The sequence below is a fragment of the Argopecten irradians genome, chromosome 15 (assembly GCF_041381155.1).
Source record: "Argopecten irradians isolate NY chromosome 15, Ai_NY, whole genome shotgun sequence".
NCBI lineage: Eukaryota > Metazoa > Mollusca > Bivalvia > Pectinida > Pectinidae > Argopecten > Argopecten irradians.
Window position 1 is genome coordinate 30,614,112 of NC_091148.1, and position 16,080 is coordinate 30,630,191.

The window sequence follows — 16,080 nt, forward strand, 5'->3', positions numbered from 1 at the left end:
TAGTTGATAGAAGGATAACAGTAAAAGTGTTGCTTTCTAAAGCTTTGAAAGTGTCGTTTACCAGGGTAGGAATAAGACAAGGTACACACGCTAGATAATGCCATAACGTCGTCAATGCATGTCGACGACATTCGAAGTATACTTTTTTTTTTTTTTTTTTTTTTTGAAATATGGCCGGAAAATAGCTTCAGTCTGTCATATGGACAGAAATATCCTAACCTGGTGTAAGACGACTGTTAGCATTCCCGTGTTAACCATCCAAAATCTTCCAATGTGGTATCTCTGTCCACTTGGTAGATCCATAAAATATTCCATCAATCGATACGATTGATCCTGTCCACAAGGAGGACAGAAGAAGTCAAACCATAAAACAATAAAATCAGCTGGTTCCATCTGTGTGTTACTCTGTTGTTGTTGATATCGGGTTATATGTATGGGGTGGTAACTCCACGAGTTCATGCTGTAACCTATCTTTATGATGATAACATGTTGTAATGTACCGTCATTAAACCATTTTCCATGGTACATGAACTTTTTATGTGATATCTGATATGTTGTATATTCACAGTGATAGACTTTTTATGGCGGGGTATATACTTCAGCGGTATGGAGATAGCAGCCATTGTACTGACGTCACTAGGGATATTATTAGTCTCCCTCCCGGATCAGTGCCCGACAGACCTTAGTACACTCAGCACGTGGTGTCGACGCCGGAAACGATGTGACGTACATGGAACGTCACAGTCTCAAAACGAGGCTGCAGGTTCAAGATGGCGAGGAAATGGAAAGACATGAAAAGTAAGCCTCAAAACGAGGTCACCCAACAAGAAAGCAGAGGAATACAAATATATGAACGGACTGCTCTAAATGACACCAGATGGACAAGTTAGCATTTAAAATTTTAAATATATGCTAGTTACTGGTAATAGTTTCCATCATTATTAACAAATGATGCCAATATATTCTATCAAATGTCCAAATGGGCTTTCTTTTCGTGAACTATTGATATCATTTATGTGTAACTCCTAATTCACATTATTTAACAATCATCTGTCATACATTGCAAACATGTTGTATTATGGTACAAGTAAGGATGTTCATTACTCATTCAAAATGAGTTTTTATTTATTTGAGGAACCGCGGTGATACCAGTTCTAATTACATAGGAACGGGATATTAACACGTGCCGTACACCACTTGTTCCAAGTTCAAAACTCTCATGGTTGGAGGTGATGTCCGTAGTTTGTTCTGCAGGTCATCCGGGTGTTATCAACATTTAATCCTGCCTTATACTTATGTACATTGATTGATTTTAAATGATTATGGAACAAGATTTCTATTGTACGTTGATCAGTATACTCAAGGCTTTAAGTTTGAAGCATTTATTCCATATTTACCATATTTGTAAGATGTATGTCGCCTTAATGATGAAAATTATTTTTTTAAAAACGCTGCATTAATTGTGTGGTACATGTGCTTGAGCGAACACGAGGCGCGACAACGTACGACATTTTGTCCGACTTTGAATAGGTACATGTGCTTGAGCGAACACGAGGCGTGATTACGTACGACATTTTGTCCGACTTTGAATAGGTACATGTGCGTAAGCGAACACGAGGCGTGATTACGTACGACATTTTGTCCGACTTTGAATAGGTACATGTGCGTTAGCGAACACGAGACATGGCTACATACGCCTAGCGATCGATCAATACGCCATGTTCGAGATCCCTAACCGACGTGGTTAAAATGACGTCATTTAATCCCGCCATCTAGTGATTATGACGTTTTGTTTCGTCATTATTACCTTAAGATGGAACCAACCGACAGGAAATTGTACTTTACCCACGTCGTTTTGGGATTTTGAAACTCCCATGTTGGTAAGATACATGACGATCTCATAATGAATTAATTCGTATGAACATACTTTTGGAAATCGTGATCATTCTTGCCAAGCAAAAGTATATGGATCGCCACCAGCAGGCGAATTTATGTCTGTCCATTATTGCATTAAAGTTAATATTTTAAGATTTGTATTTGTTTGGTTATTATATGTTATGCTGATTTCAATTTAATCGATAGAATGACGTAAGTTGTTTTAAGATGCTCCACCCCTGACAAATAGTAATTTTTCCATATCAAATTCTTCAGTTACAAAAGTGACTTACTTTACACCTTTACCTCCATTGAAAAGTTTGAGCTTCTACTTTAACTTCAAGATAGAAATATTAAAAACAAATAATGTATCCCGAAATAAAATCCTTGGCACTATATCCTTTATGGAATAAAGTACTGATTACACACATGCACCGAAAGCAAAATGAATTATTTCAAATTATTTTTGTGCTAATTAGACAAAAATATACACGATAAAACACCAGTTATTGTTCAACTGATGGGTATCATTTATGCTGTGTCGGCGATGGAGCAACTTTAATGTACATACAATGAGACATAACCTGTACATAAAGAGAATAAGATTGATGACATTATGTAATTGTGATACGATTATGTGATGCTGGTATGACAAATAAATATTTCAGAAATATATTTTTAAGATTATTGTGCTGTCTTAATCATTATAAACATATTCTTCAGATTTGTAAGAAAAACAATATAAATGATTATCTTACACAACCACGATTTTTATTGGGCGTGTAACATATCCATTTGTCTCATACACGTGTAATTCTGGGTGGTCTCGGGCAATACACTCTTGTCGCCTGAGGCTGTATGACAAAGCTACCACTGGAATAAATCCTCGTGACGTCACAAAGTCACGATTTTAACATTTTTTTTAGAAGATGCAAACAACAGGATTTGCGTTGAAAATATCAAGAAATTTTCATGTAGGAAGAACTGACGTGCAGTCGCGTTTTTTTCTTTTGTCTTTATTTCAAAATGGAGAATAATGATAGTAGTAAAATTGCAATAAAATGTCGAGGCATGAGAGAAAATTACCTTCGGGACACAAAATGTCGTAAAACCCTCGGCAAGCCTCGAGTTTTGTGACCCTCGGGTAGAATAGCCCTAGTCTTCATATCCACATATAGAGTCTTATATCATCGTACAACCGTACGCTGGTCAAATTATTTGCGATTTTTCTGAAATGAGAAAATATTTTCACAACATGGCCTTCAAGGTCTATTTGATTCAATCCTTTGTCAATATTTCGCGGATCGGTTTTTGCGATCCTAGCAATGTCCCTCGAAATTATGAAATGAAGAGGAAGAACGACAACTCTGTTATAACAGAGTAAACCTATCAACCCGCTTATTTTCGCGATTTGGGTAATAAGGAAACTATGTTATAAATTTTGTTAAGAAATGTCAATGTAAGTTAATCTCAGCGTGATCTATCGATTGAAATAATCGTGTCAGCTATGAAAATTTTTTGGGTCAAACAGGCAAAAATTGGCATTTTGATCACTGGTTTCTGTTTAATTCGTCCTAGTGAAATAACTTACAAAGTTAACAATCCGAGACTCTACATATAAAAAGTCTAAATAATTCTGAACAAAACGGTATTTCTGATTTTTGGAAATGTTACATACAACGACCACAATACAGCCTTGAATAATGGTGATATTTCGCAGGTTCTCGGTAAATTTCCACAACAGACGAGATATTTCGGGGTCCCAGACGCCTTCCTTCGGAGCTATTCTCACCGATTGGACCGGCAAATGTACCATTTAAAAATGAGTGATATTTATGAAATTTTCTGTAGAAGTGACTAAATATCATGAAATGCGTAACAAAATTATTCACTAATCATCACAATTGTGTTACAATATGTGCCCAAAAAGTGCAGCAGTGAAATGGATCTGTTGGTACTGTCTCGAACGCACAAAATCATGGCGCAGACTATCGCGCCCCCTATGAGGAATGCGTATATTGTTTGTATCCGGTTGAGTAAAAACGTTGAAGCCGCCTTGATGTTCAAGTTAAAGCCGCCATTATCAGGTAAGTAATTGTTCATTTTACTTGTTATAGACATCAATATCATTATCGGTGGATATTAGTATTATCAGATATATTTGATTGTTTTTGTAGGCCTGCAAATATAACGTTAGGTACAGTTTACAGTCTGTTTATGATCATCATCGCGAGTGACTGTCTGACAACAGAACCATGCATGCGTTCTAAATCGTGGCTTAGGCTAACAGCACGTAAACTGACAATTGTACTGCCTTTGAGGCAGATGCCGTTTGAATATATGTATCTCCTAATATATTGTTTGATCATATGATTAAATTGCTAGTATTTAAAACATGTCGTTTCGGTAGTGCGTAGGCTCACATGTAACGTAACTTAGCTTCGTTACATGTCATTTCGGTACATGCGGAAGTCTTTTCGGTATCATAAAGTGAACATGCATGTCGAAATGACTTTCAGAAGGTACCGAAACGACTTCAAGTAATCTGAATATTAGACAACTAAAGAAATCAAACCAGAAAAAATGGTAACAATGTAGTTTGACAATGGATATGGTCAACATTATTACATGTAGATACATGTACATTTGTATGCACTGCAGTTTTACATGACACATAATAATTGCTTGGGCTTAAAGGCCCAATATCCGTATCTTTCTTATTTTTTATGGTTTAGAAGAATGTTGAAAAAAAAATCCTGTTGTAAATCATGCAGAGATAGGACTAAATCGAAGTCAAGATGAGCGATTATGATTCGGAATATTTTGATAAAAATCAAATAAATATTAAAGATGCTCCACCGCTGACAGAGCATAAATGATATTCATCATTTGAACTATAATTGGTATGTAATTGTGTATATATATATATATGTCTAATTAGGGCCCCGCATCGAGATGCGGGTGCCCTATAGTAATCAGGTTGTCCGTCCGTCCGTCTGTCTGTCCGTCCGTCCGTCTGTCCGTTTTTTTTCTTTTGCACATTAATGATGGAAGGGAGTGGAGTATTTTCCCCATATTTTACATGATGATTCCCCATCCATCCTAGATCTGCTTGGTAATTTTTCAGGCTGAAATTAAATTAAAAAATCGGCCATCTTGGATTTTAACATTTAAAAAAATCACAATGTTGTTGCTCTTAACTGATAAACATTTTGTTATAACATTATGATGCAAAGTTGTTCAGAATTAAACAAGGAGTTGACTGTCCAAAGGTAAGGTCATGGGCCAAGGTTACTAAGTCAAAGGTCAAGGTCAAATTTAAAAAAAATTATTTTCTCATGAACATTTTGCTACAACATTTATAATGAAGCAGAGTTGTTCAGAATTAAACAAGAAGTCAACTCACCAAAGTTTTGACTGACCAAAGGTAAGATCATGGGGTCACTGCATCAAAGGTTGTGGACACATTTTCCATTTTTGGACTTATTAACAATTTGTTATGACATAATAAATAAAATTATTCATTGCTTAACATATTAATTAAAGTCAATATGATTTGAATCAAAATGGCTGCAAATCAGTCATCTTGGCACGTCAGACACATAGCGGGGCCCTTTCTGACGTGTCAGTGTTCTAGTTAACCCCAAAAATATATAAAATAATTTGTTTTGCCTTTGGTGCATGCGAAATCAGTACTTCATTCCATATATGATATAGCGGCACGGAATTTGTTTGGGATGCAATTAATTATTTTTTATATTTTTAACTTGAAGTAAAATTAGAAGCTCAAACTTTTCAATGGTGGTAATGGTGTAAAGTAAGTAACTTTTGTAATTGATGCAAAATACTAAATCGTCTGCTCCTGTTTTTGATAGTGAAAAAATACTATTTGTCAGCGGTGGTGCATCTTTAAACATCTCTAGGTGGGTCCCACTTAGTCAAACAAGCCGAAGTTAGCCGACATTGTGCCGAGAACGTCATGTGACTACCGCATCTACGTAACGTCTGTTCGATCTCTTCCGAAAACAGGTCATGAACTTTCCGACTTCCGTTTGGCAATAATCGTAACTTCTATGGCGACCAGTTAAAAATGAAGGCATGTTTACATGTATTGACTTTCAATAACTGCTGTATCAAAGTTATTAAAAAAACATTATAAATATTGTTTAATATATCTTAATTTCAACTACATCTACAAATACTAACAATATCGGGGTCAAATTTAACTTTTTAAAATTTTGTTGATGGTTACGTATAATGTGGCTTTAAGTTACTGTACAGACTGGGTGGGTGAGGTCATTATGTTAACGATGAAATTTGCTGTGTTGTGTATAGTGATAGACAACTACTGCGTAATAATTAGGATGCCGACAGGAATCATCAGATTGACCCGTGTTGTGAAAATTGTCACATGACCCATGTCATAAATTTTGTAAGACGAACACTATTGTGGCGTCGTAGATATTAATGACGTCTGTGATGTTGTATGATTATCTCTGTTGACACGTCAAATGCAAGCCTGATTTTGCCACTCTTACATAAAACAGAATTGAAAGTAATCCAAATTTTGACCCAGAGCTGAAGCCTGGCTATTCTCTCAAGGATTCAATAAGTCTAGAATTAAATAAACAATGTTCAAGAAAATTTGTAAGATTTTTCCTTGTAAAGGAGGTTGTTGATATCTTCTTGGTGCCCCTCGACTCTGATCTGGTGGTCATTTATTGAGGTCAAGCTGCGCTTTAAACTAAGCACAATGGATGCCTTTTTTTCCTGTCAGAATCACTGAAGTTTTGACTATGTTTTGATTAATACTTAAAAAGTTATGTGATAAATAGAATCTTACACTCATGGCTACATTATTTGAAATTTATTAAAATTGGATTCATAATTTTTTTGACATTTTATTTTCAAAATGGCAAGTTTTTCTGGGTTTTTTTAATATCATACAGTATCTAGGTAAAAGAAGACCTAGTTAAATTTGTATAACACTTACTATACAGTAGTGAATGCCATACTTGTAACAGCCTCATCAGTTTTAAGCATTTGAGAAATATTTTCAAAATTTTTCTAAATCAAAAACATTATTAAAAAAAAAAAAATTGAAAGCTATTTCGGTTAAGGTATAGACTTTTAAAGAAATGATTTGCTTACTCTTGACATTTTTTCATCTGTAATGGATAACACTTGGAAACAGTAGCTATTTTTAATACTAGTACCTATATATATATATGTATATATATAGATAATCTTCCTCAATATAGAAATTAAATATGCTGTGTTATCTATTCATGTAAATGATTAATAAAACAAAAGAGAAGCATGCAAGTTATACCAGGTAATTCATTTCTGCGTATGTAAAGCTGCAAATAGATCCTTAATGTGATGATTTATTTAACTGATCATGATTTTCATATCCTTCAGCAGTATCAAGGATTTAAAATAATTTAATGACCTGGTACCATATGTGTTCCAATTCGGATGTAGAATAGAGTTCTCTTTTTTTATTAGTTTAACGTCCTATGAACAGTCAGGGTCATTTAAGGACATGCCAGGTTTGATGGTGGAGGAAAGTCGGAGAACCCGGAGAAAAACCACTGACCAACTGTCAGTACCCGGCAAATTCTCCACATCGGATTCAAACTTGTGATCCAGAGGTGGACGGCTTGTGGTAATATGTCGGGACATCTTTACCACTCGGCCACAGTGGCCCCACGAATAGAGTTCTCATAAAAGGTCTCATAAATGTTATGATAATTAGAAAGCTTGGCACCTTGTATAACCCATTACCCTAATTGCCCAACATCAATTAGCATTATACATTTCCAAGGCATTTCTTGGTTGAATCATTATATTGTTAAATATCTTATGTCAGTATGATCAGATGCATGTATAGCATCAAGGGTTGAAAATGACAACTGACTTAAAAGGGTACTTGGGTTTTGAATTAAAAACTTAATATTCTTAAAATGTTCAGATGAACAGTTTTCATTGGGATTGGATAAAGGGAGGTAATTGGCTTATTTGTTTATTTTTTAAGGTATAATTTCTAGCAAAATGCTCAATATCACTAAAAGAATTGTGAAAACAGAGAAAGCTATGTTTTGTAATGGATTGAGTATTCGGTCAGACCAATATATATTTTTTATCTCAATGAGGAAAAACAGTTTCTTATTGATAAAATGGGGGTAGCAGAGACTTTTACATGATAATTAGTGATGTACATGTATAAGTACATGATATTTTTTCAAATCTGTGATGCCGTGTCATTATGAAACGATATACATGTAATCCATATTAAATGAATTCTGGTTATTTTAGCTTGATTATAGCAGTAGTTTTATTTTGTTTTTTTTTCTCTGTAAAAAACTGTTTAACATTTCTTGTTCTCTAAAATGTATGTATTTGTAAGAGAAAAAAGTGTCCAGCCAGGCGATATTGTATATTATTACCAATTTTTTACTTATTTTTCGATAAAATGGGGGTAGCTAGCACAGACTTTTACATGAAAATGCATATTCCAGGCAGCAATAGCAATTATGATGAACTCATTGCTTAATTGTATGTCATAGGGACAATTATAAAATGCCACATTCAAATTTTAAGTCTCCCTTTATTTATTAATAAGAAAATAGCAGAGTGATAGCCTAATCCTTCTCCATACGCCAGGGGTTACTATCACTGACATAATATCTACCCCTGCACTATTTCATAATTAACTGATCGCCAGCTGTCAATCAAACCACATTGTGTTGGTTGTTCCGACATTGAATAGAAACACGTGTGTTTGCGAGTAGAGGCGTGGCTATATTACACCTGGCAAATCGGTCAATGAAACTGCAGGCAACAGATGACACAGGTAATTAGATCATTTAACGTACATCAAAGGAATTGTATAATGTGGTTCACTGTACACATGTGTTCGTTTGAAGTTGGTTGTCACTTTCTCTGTAATCTTGAAAGGAAGTCTATGCAGGACTCAGTTTTGAGGTCTGAGATGAAGTCTCCAGTGACCTAATCTAATTTTGCAGAGACCTTTCATGGCCAAAGGTCAATCAAAATTGTGAATTATATGGTCCCCTAGGGACCTGAGGGTTGGGGCCAAAAGGGGTCAATTAGGCTAAAACTTCAACAATCTTCTTCTAAAATTCCGGAAATAGATGAATAAAATACTCTTCATAGATGGATTCACGTTTCCCCCTGAGGAGGGGGTCAAGTTTACTATAATTTATAGGTAAAACACATTTTTAAGCATTAATTGGTCATTTGTAAAAGAAAATGATTCAAATGTTGTCAGAATTATCAGTATGAGATGGCCATTGAATCATATTAATTAACAAATTTTCCATGACTGACCCCGGGGGACCTGAGGGGTGGGGCTAAAAGGGGTCAAATAGGATAGGCTAAAACTTCAAAAACCACTTCTTCTAAAATTCTGGAAATGGTAGAGTCAAATACTCTTCATAGATGGAAAGATCTTAAGGTCCTTCACAAAAATTTTGAATTAAATATGACCCTGGAGTCTCATGTTTCCTCCTGGGGAGGGAGTTGTCTAAGTTTACTATAGTTTTATAGGGAAAACACATTTTTGAACATTTTTTGGCCATTTGTAATAGAAAATGGGTCAAATGTTGTCAGAATTATCAATATGATATGGCCATTGAATCCTATTAACACATTTTCCATGACTGACCCACAGGTGCCTGTGGAGTGGGTCCAAAAGGGGTTTCTTTTAATTCATAAATGCTATTTAAAGATTTGAACCAACTTTGCAATGTTCTGTATCAGCACTCAGGTGACCATCAAGGCATCTTGGGCCTCTTGATTTCTTTTGAACTGCCCCCAATTTTACTATGATATATTAGTCTAAGGGTGGATATAACGTCAGTGATAGTAACCACTGGAGTATTGAGGATGTAGCCAAAAACGATTTCTGCAAGCCTGTGATTGGTCAGTTTTTTTCTTCTGAAGGATTTTCCATTTTTTAATTATTTTCCTTTGTTGGTGTTTTTATAGAAAATCTATTAAAATTTACATTATGTATCTTTCAGGTTATCTGCTAGTATATATTATATAATAAACTACCAATGTTTTTTTTAATAAATAACCTTGACCTTTATTCAAGCTCACACAGGTCAAATAGACTAAATCCTGAAATGACTTCAAACTCTGGTATATTTGAAATTAAACTGGTCCCATTTAAGAGTAACAACAAGAGTTATCTCCCATTTCTCTTCTCTTCATTTCATCCGAGACACTCTTTCAGGTGTCGTCCAACTAGTACGAAACTATCGGCACAGCGAAAATAGCCCCCTGTACGGTACTACATTATTAGTGATCGTTAAATAAGAGGAACTATAACAGGGGAGATAATCCATGCCTGGACCACGGTTTTAAACATAAACAAGAAATATTTTCGTACCACTTGGTGGTGTTCTCATTTTAGAAAAAAAAATGGCAGTAATGAAAGTTTTAAAAAAAGATGAAAAAAGAAACAAGGACCAACAGAAACAACTCAAATGCAAATCGACAATATTAGGTATCATGAAAAATGAACAAAGCACTATTTCATACTTCATACTGAGTTTGATGTTGAATAAAAGCAAACACAGATGAATTGTCTGTATTCATGAACCAAGACCCAAACAATTCCGATATAGTGATGATTGAATTCCGGATGAACACACTTTACATGCATGAACACTCATTAGATCGGATAGTTAAACTCGCCACTAATACAGACTTTGAAATATGAATAAATGAATAATTTAAAGGAATATTAAAATGTAATTAAGGCATTTTGATAAGTTCGATATAGGTTGTACTGACCAAAGGAAACCTATCATCCTCGGAAATCGACCGGATTCGAAATTTTACAATTTTTTTTCACTTGTTTTTTTTTTATTTGCCGAAACAAAAAGGCATTCAACAGTCTGTTTGATTATCTGTATTTGTATTAAGGGATATGTTAACAACAATTTAATGAACAAAATGATCAAACCAATGATTCTAGGATCTAGGTAATATTCTTTATTTCGAGACAGAAGTATGGGATGCCAAAATTAGTTTTCGTAGATTTGAAAGTCCGATGAATGAAGTTTAGATCAAAGGCATTATCAAAATACGAGCACTGCCTTATCGATGTTGTATCATTTTTTTCATTTTAATAGGGAGTCACGTTGGGGTAGCAATATATAATGAGATTGGCGGACAAAAGATAATAAATATAATGATTTCTGGTACATATATTTTTGCTATAAAGGATTATGATATATTATGTCAGTGACAATAGTTGTATGTTTTATATGGTCCATTACTTTCCATCACAATTTTTGCAGTAGGCCTCACAGATATCTCAGTGTCTACCATTTTATAATGGATCTGTCTGTCTATCTAGGCTGTGTATGGCTCCAACAATGACCTAATGGGAGAATGTAATATGTGCGGTCATGAAGACTGTGCCCTATCATCTTCGGGGCCCTTGCTTATTTGGTTCCTTCTGGAAATGTAATGTCTACTGCTCTTTGGCGTGGCCATTCCATTTGTTTTGGAATTTTATGTCCTCATCATATACAGGACTTATTAAATCTAGGCCCTTGGTGCCTTTTGTCTGCCTATAGCTAGAGGTTGATTCTTGTGAATGTTGGTGATGTCTTAAAAGCCTCACTATTATCCCATGGATTTTTTGCTATGATCTCCTTGGTTACTGTTTGCGGGAGACACCTCTACGGTAAGACAAATTCGCTATTGTAATTGGTCAGGAAGCTATTTTCTGAAGGTAAATTGAGGTTTTTCTTGTAAAATCAATTTTACCTAGGGGAATACTTACCTGGCCAATATGATTTCCCACCCTCCTCCCCGTTTGTCTCCATTTTAACTGGTTTCGGCAATAGAAATATGAAAGAATGTGACAAACAGGAAGTGACATAAAGGAAGTGGTTTCCCTGTTTAGGGAATCCTTGGGATAATCTATTTTTAGGACTTGTGTGTCAAAGAGGCCTAATAGATTTTAAGAATCGAATTTCACAAAAAATTAAAAATAATCATTACATTGACATTTTCAACCGATGTAGACAAATAAATTATCAAAATGACCAATTTCAACCGATGTATACAAATAAATTATCAAAATGAACAGCAATTTTTTTATATTTGGCTTGATCCAGCAAAAATGTTTCCCAAAAACAAAATGTTATTCGTAATCAGTTATTTGATCTTTTGTCAATTAGAAAAAAACAACAACAAAAATATATAGAAAAGCAAAAGAGAATTATTGTTATACCCTCATTAGGTTTACAAAATATCACCGAGTGCGTATAATGGACATATCTATTTTTCGAACTCCAAACCGCTGACAATACACTTTCATGGTGTATTATAATTTCCTTAAATAGAACATTGACTATTGACGATTTATAAGTAGAAAAAAAATAATGTAAAGTTGACAGTATATCTAGGTGGGACAGGTCACAGTTGAACATAATCCATTTTCATGTTTGAAATTATGCAGATTAGCATCTTCTCAAAAATTATTATTACGGCACAACACCTACTGTTTCGTTAATATAATTAACAGTTACCAGAACGTAAACTAATAAAGACTTAAATTATCTAAGTTTTTTATCAGGTGCGAATTGATCTGAATTTTTGTTTTATCTTTATTTTTTATTTTTATATTCAATGTGACGTACCTATGATACACCATTTTGGCGGGTCAAGATAATGGAGCACGTGTGCTTTTACATGTATTGCAAGCTGTAATTCTAGACTCCTACTGTACAATTTTGTTTTATAGGTCTGTAAGACAATGATACTTATCTGATTCCGAGTAGATATCACATACAGGTATACATAATTGTTTTCTATAAATTTATAGGTCTGTAAGACAATGATACTTATCTGATTCCGAGTAGATATCACATACAGGTATACAGTATATGTTTTCTATAAATATAGTCGTAAGACATGATACTTATCGATCGAGTAGATATACAAGTATAATATTGTTTTCTATAAATTTATAGGTCTGTAAGACAATGATACTTATCTGATTCCGAGTAGATATCACATACAGGTATACATAATTGTTTTCTATAAATTTATAGGTCTGTAAGACAATGATACTTATCTGATTCCGAGTAGATATCACATACAGGTATACATAATTGTTTTCTATAAATTTATAGGTCTGTAAGACAATGATACTTATCGGATTCCGAGTAGATATCACATACAGGTATACATAATTGTTTTCTATAAATTTATAGGTCTGTAAGACAATGATACTTATCGGATTCCGAGTAGATATCACATACAGGTATACATAATTGTTTTCTATAAATTTATAGGTCTGTAAGACAATGATACTTATCTGATTCCGAGTAGATATCACATACAGGTATACATAATTGTTTTCTATAAATTTATAGGTCTGTAAGACAATGATACTTATCGGATTCCGAGTAGATATCACATACAGGTATACATAATTGTTTTCTATAAATTTATAGGTCTGTAAGACAATGATACTTATCGGATTCCGAGTAGATATCTCACATACAGGTATACATAATTGTTTTCTATAAATTTATAGGTCTGTAAGACAATGATACTTATCGGATTCCGAGTAGATATCACATACAGGTATACATAATTGTTTTTCTATAAATTTATAGGTCTGTAAGACAATGATACTTATCTGATTCCGAGTAGATATCACATACAGGTATACATAATTGTTTTCTATAAATTTATAGGTCTGTAAGACAATGATACTTATCTGATTCCGAGTAGATATCACATACAGGTATACATAATTGTTTTCTATAAATTTATAGGTCTGTAAGACAATGATACTTATCTGATTCCGAGTAGATATCACATACAGGTATACATAATTGTTTTCTATAAATTTATAGGTCTGTAAGACAATGATACTTATCTGATTCCGAGTAGATATCACATACAGGTATACATAATTGTTTTCTATAAATTTATAGGTCTGTAAGACAATGATACTTATCTGATTCCGAGTAGATATCACATACAGGTATACATAATTGTTTTCTATAAATTTATAGGTCTGTAAGACAATGATACTTATCGGATTCCGAGTAGATATCACATACAGGTATACATAATTGTTTTCTATAAATTTATAGGTCTGTAAGACAATGATACTTATCTGATTCCGAAGTAGATATCACATACAGGTATACATAATTGTTTTCTATAAATTTATAGGTCTGTAAGACAATGATACTTATCTGATTCCGAGTAGATATCACATACAGGTATACATAATTGTTTTCTATAAATTTATAGGTCTGTAAGACAATGATACTTATCTGATTCCGAGTAGATATCACATACAGGTATACATAATTGTTTTCTATAAATTTATAGGTCTGTAAGACAATGATACTTATCTGATTCCGAGTAGATATCACATACAGGTATACATAATTGTTTTCTATAAATTTATAGGTCTGTAAGACAATGATACTTATCTGATTCCGAGTAGATATCACATACAGGTATACATAATTGTTTTCTATAAATTTATAGGTCTGTAAGACAATGATACTTATCTGATTCCGAGTAGATATCACATACAGGTATACATAATTGTTTTCTATAAATTTATAGGTCTGTAAGACAATGATACTTATCGGATTCCGAGTAGATATCACATACAGGTATACATAATTGTTTTCTATAAATTTATAGGTCTGTAAGACAATGATACTTATCTGATTCCGAGTAGATATCACATACAGGTATACATAATTGTTTTCTATAAATTTATAGGTCTGTAAGACAATGATACTTATCGGATTCCGAGTAGATATCACATACAGGTATACATAATTGTTTTCTATAAATTTATAGGTCTGTAAGACAATGATACTTAATCGGATTCCGAGTAGATATCACATACAGGTATACATAATTGTTTTCTATAAATTTATAGGTCTGTAAGAAAATGATACTTATCTGATTCCGAGGAGATATCACATACAGGTATACATAATTGTTTTCTATAAATTTATAGGTCTGTAAGACAATGATACTTATCTGATTCCGAGTAGATATCACATACAGGTATACATAATTGTTTTCTATAAATTTATAGGTCTGTAAGACAATGATACTTATCTGATTCCGAGTAGATATCACATACAGGTATATACATAATTGTTTTCTATAAATTCATAGGTCTGTAAGACAATGATACTTATCTGATTCCGAGTAGATATCACATACAGGTATACATAATTGTTTTCTATAAATTTATAGGTCTGTAAGACAATGATACTTATCTGATTCCGAGTAGATATCACATACAGGTATACATAATTGTTTTCTATAAATTTATAGGTCTGTAAGACAATGATACTTATCTGATTCCGAGTAGATATCACATACAGGTATACATAATTGTTTTCTATAAATTTATAGGTCTGTAAGACAATGATACTTATCGGATTCCGAGTAGATATCACATATATGTATACATAATTGTTTTCTATAAATTTATAGGTCTGTAAGACAATGATACTTATCTGATTCCGAGTAGATATCACATACAGGTATACATAATTGTTTTCTATAAATTTATAGGTCTGTAAGACAATGATACTTATCGGATTCCGAGTAGATATCACATACAGGTATACATAATTGTTTTCTAAAATTTATAGGTCTGTAAGACAAGATACTACAGGTATACATTAATAGTATAATTGTTTTCTATAAATTTATAGGTCTGTAAGACAATGATACTTATCGGATTCCGAGTAGATATCACATACAGGTATACATAATTGTTTTCTATAAATTTATAGGTCTGTAAGACAATGACTATCGATCAGATCTTATTATGAGTCCGAGTAGATATCACATACAGGTATACATAATTGTTTTCTATAAATTTATAGGTCTGTAAGACAATGATACTTATCTGATTCCGAGTAGATCACATACAGTATACATATTTCTTAGTCTTAGTATACTATCATTGTTTCTATAATTTATAGGTCTGTAAGACAATGATACTTATCGATTCCGAGTAGATATCACATAAGGTATACATAATTGTTTTCTATAAATTATAGGTCTGTAAGACAATGATACTATCGATTCGAGTAGATATCACATATAGGTATACATAATTGTTTTCTATAAATTTATAGGTCTGTAAGACAA

The 16,080-nt window shown here is 33.4% G+C and overlaps 1 protein-coding gene across 1 annotated transcript in view; it reads left to right on the forward strand.

Annotated features, from left to right (window-relative positions):
- Positions 1-2,550, forward strand: part of LOC138309387 (solute carrier family 35 member F3-like) — a 33,884-nt gene extending 31,334 nt beyond the window's left edge. Inside the window, exon 9 of the mRNA XM_069250575.1 lies at positions 569-2,550. Coding sequence (XP_069106676.1) covers positions 569-795 — 227 coding nt within the window. The 3' untranslated portion in view covers positions 796-2,550. The remainder of the gene's footprint in view (positions 1-568) is intronic.
- Positions 2,551-16,080: the final 13,530 nt, after the last annotated feature.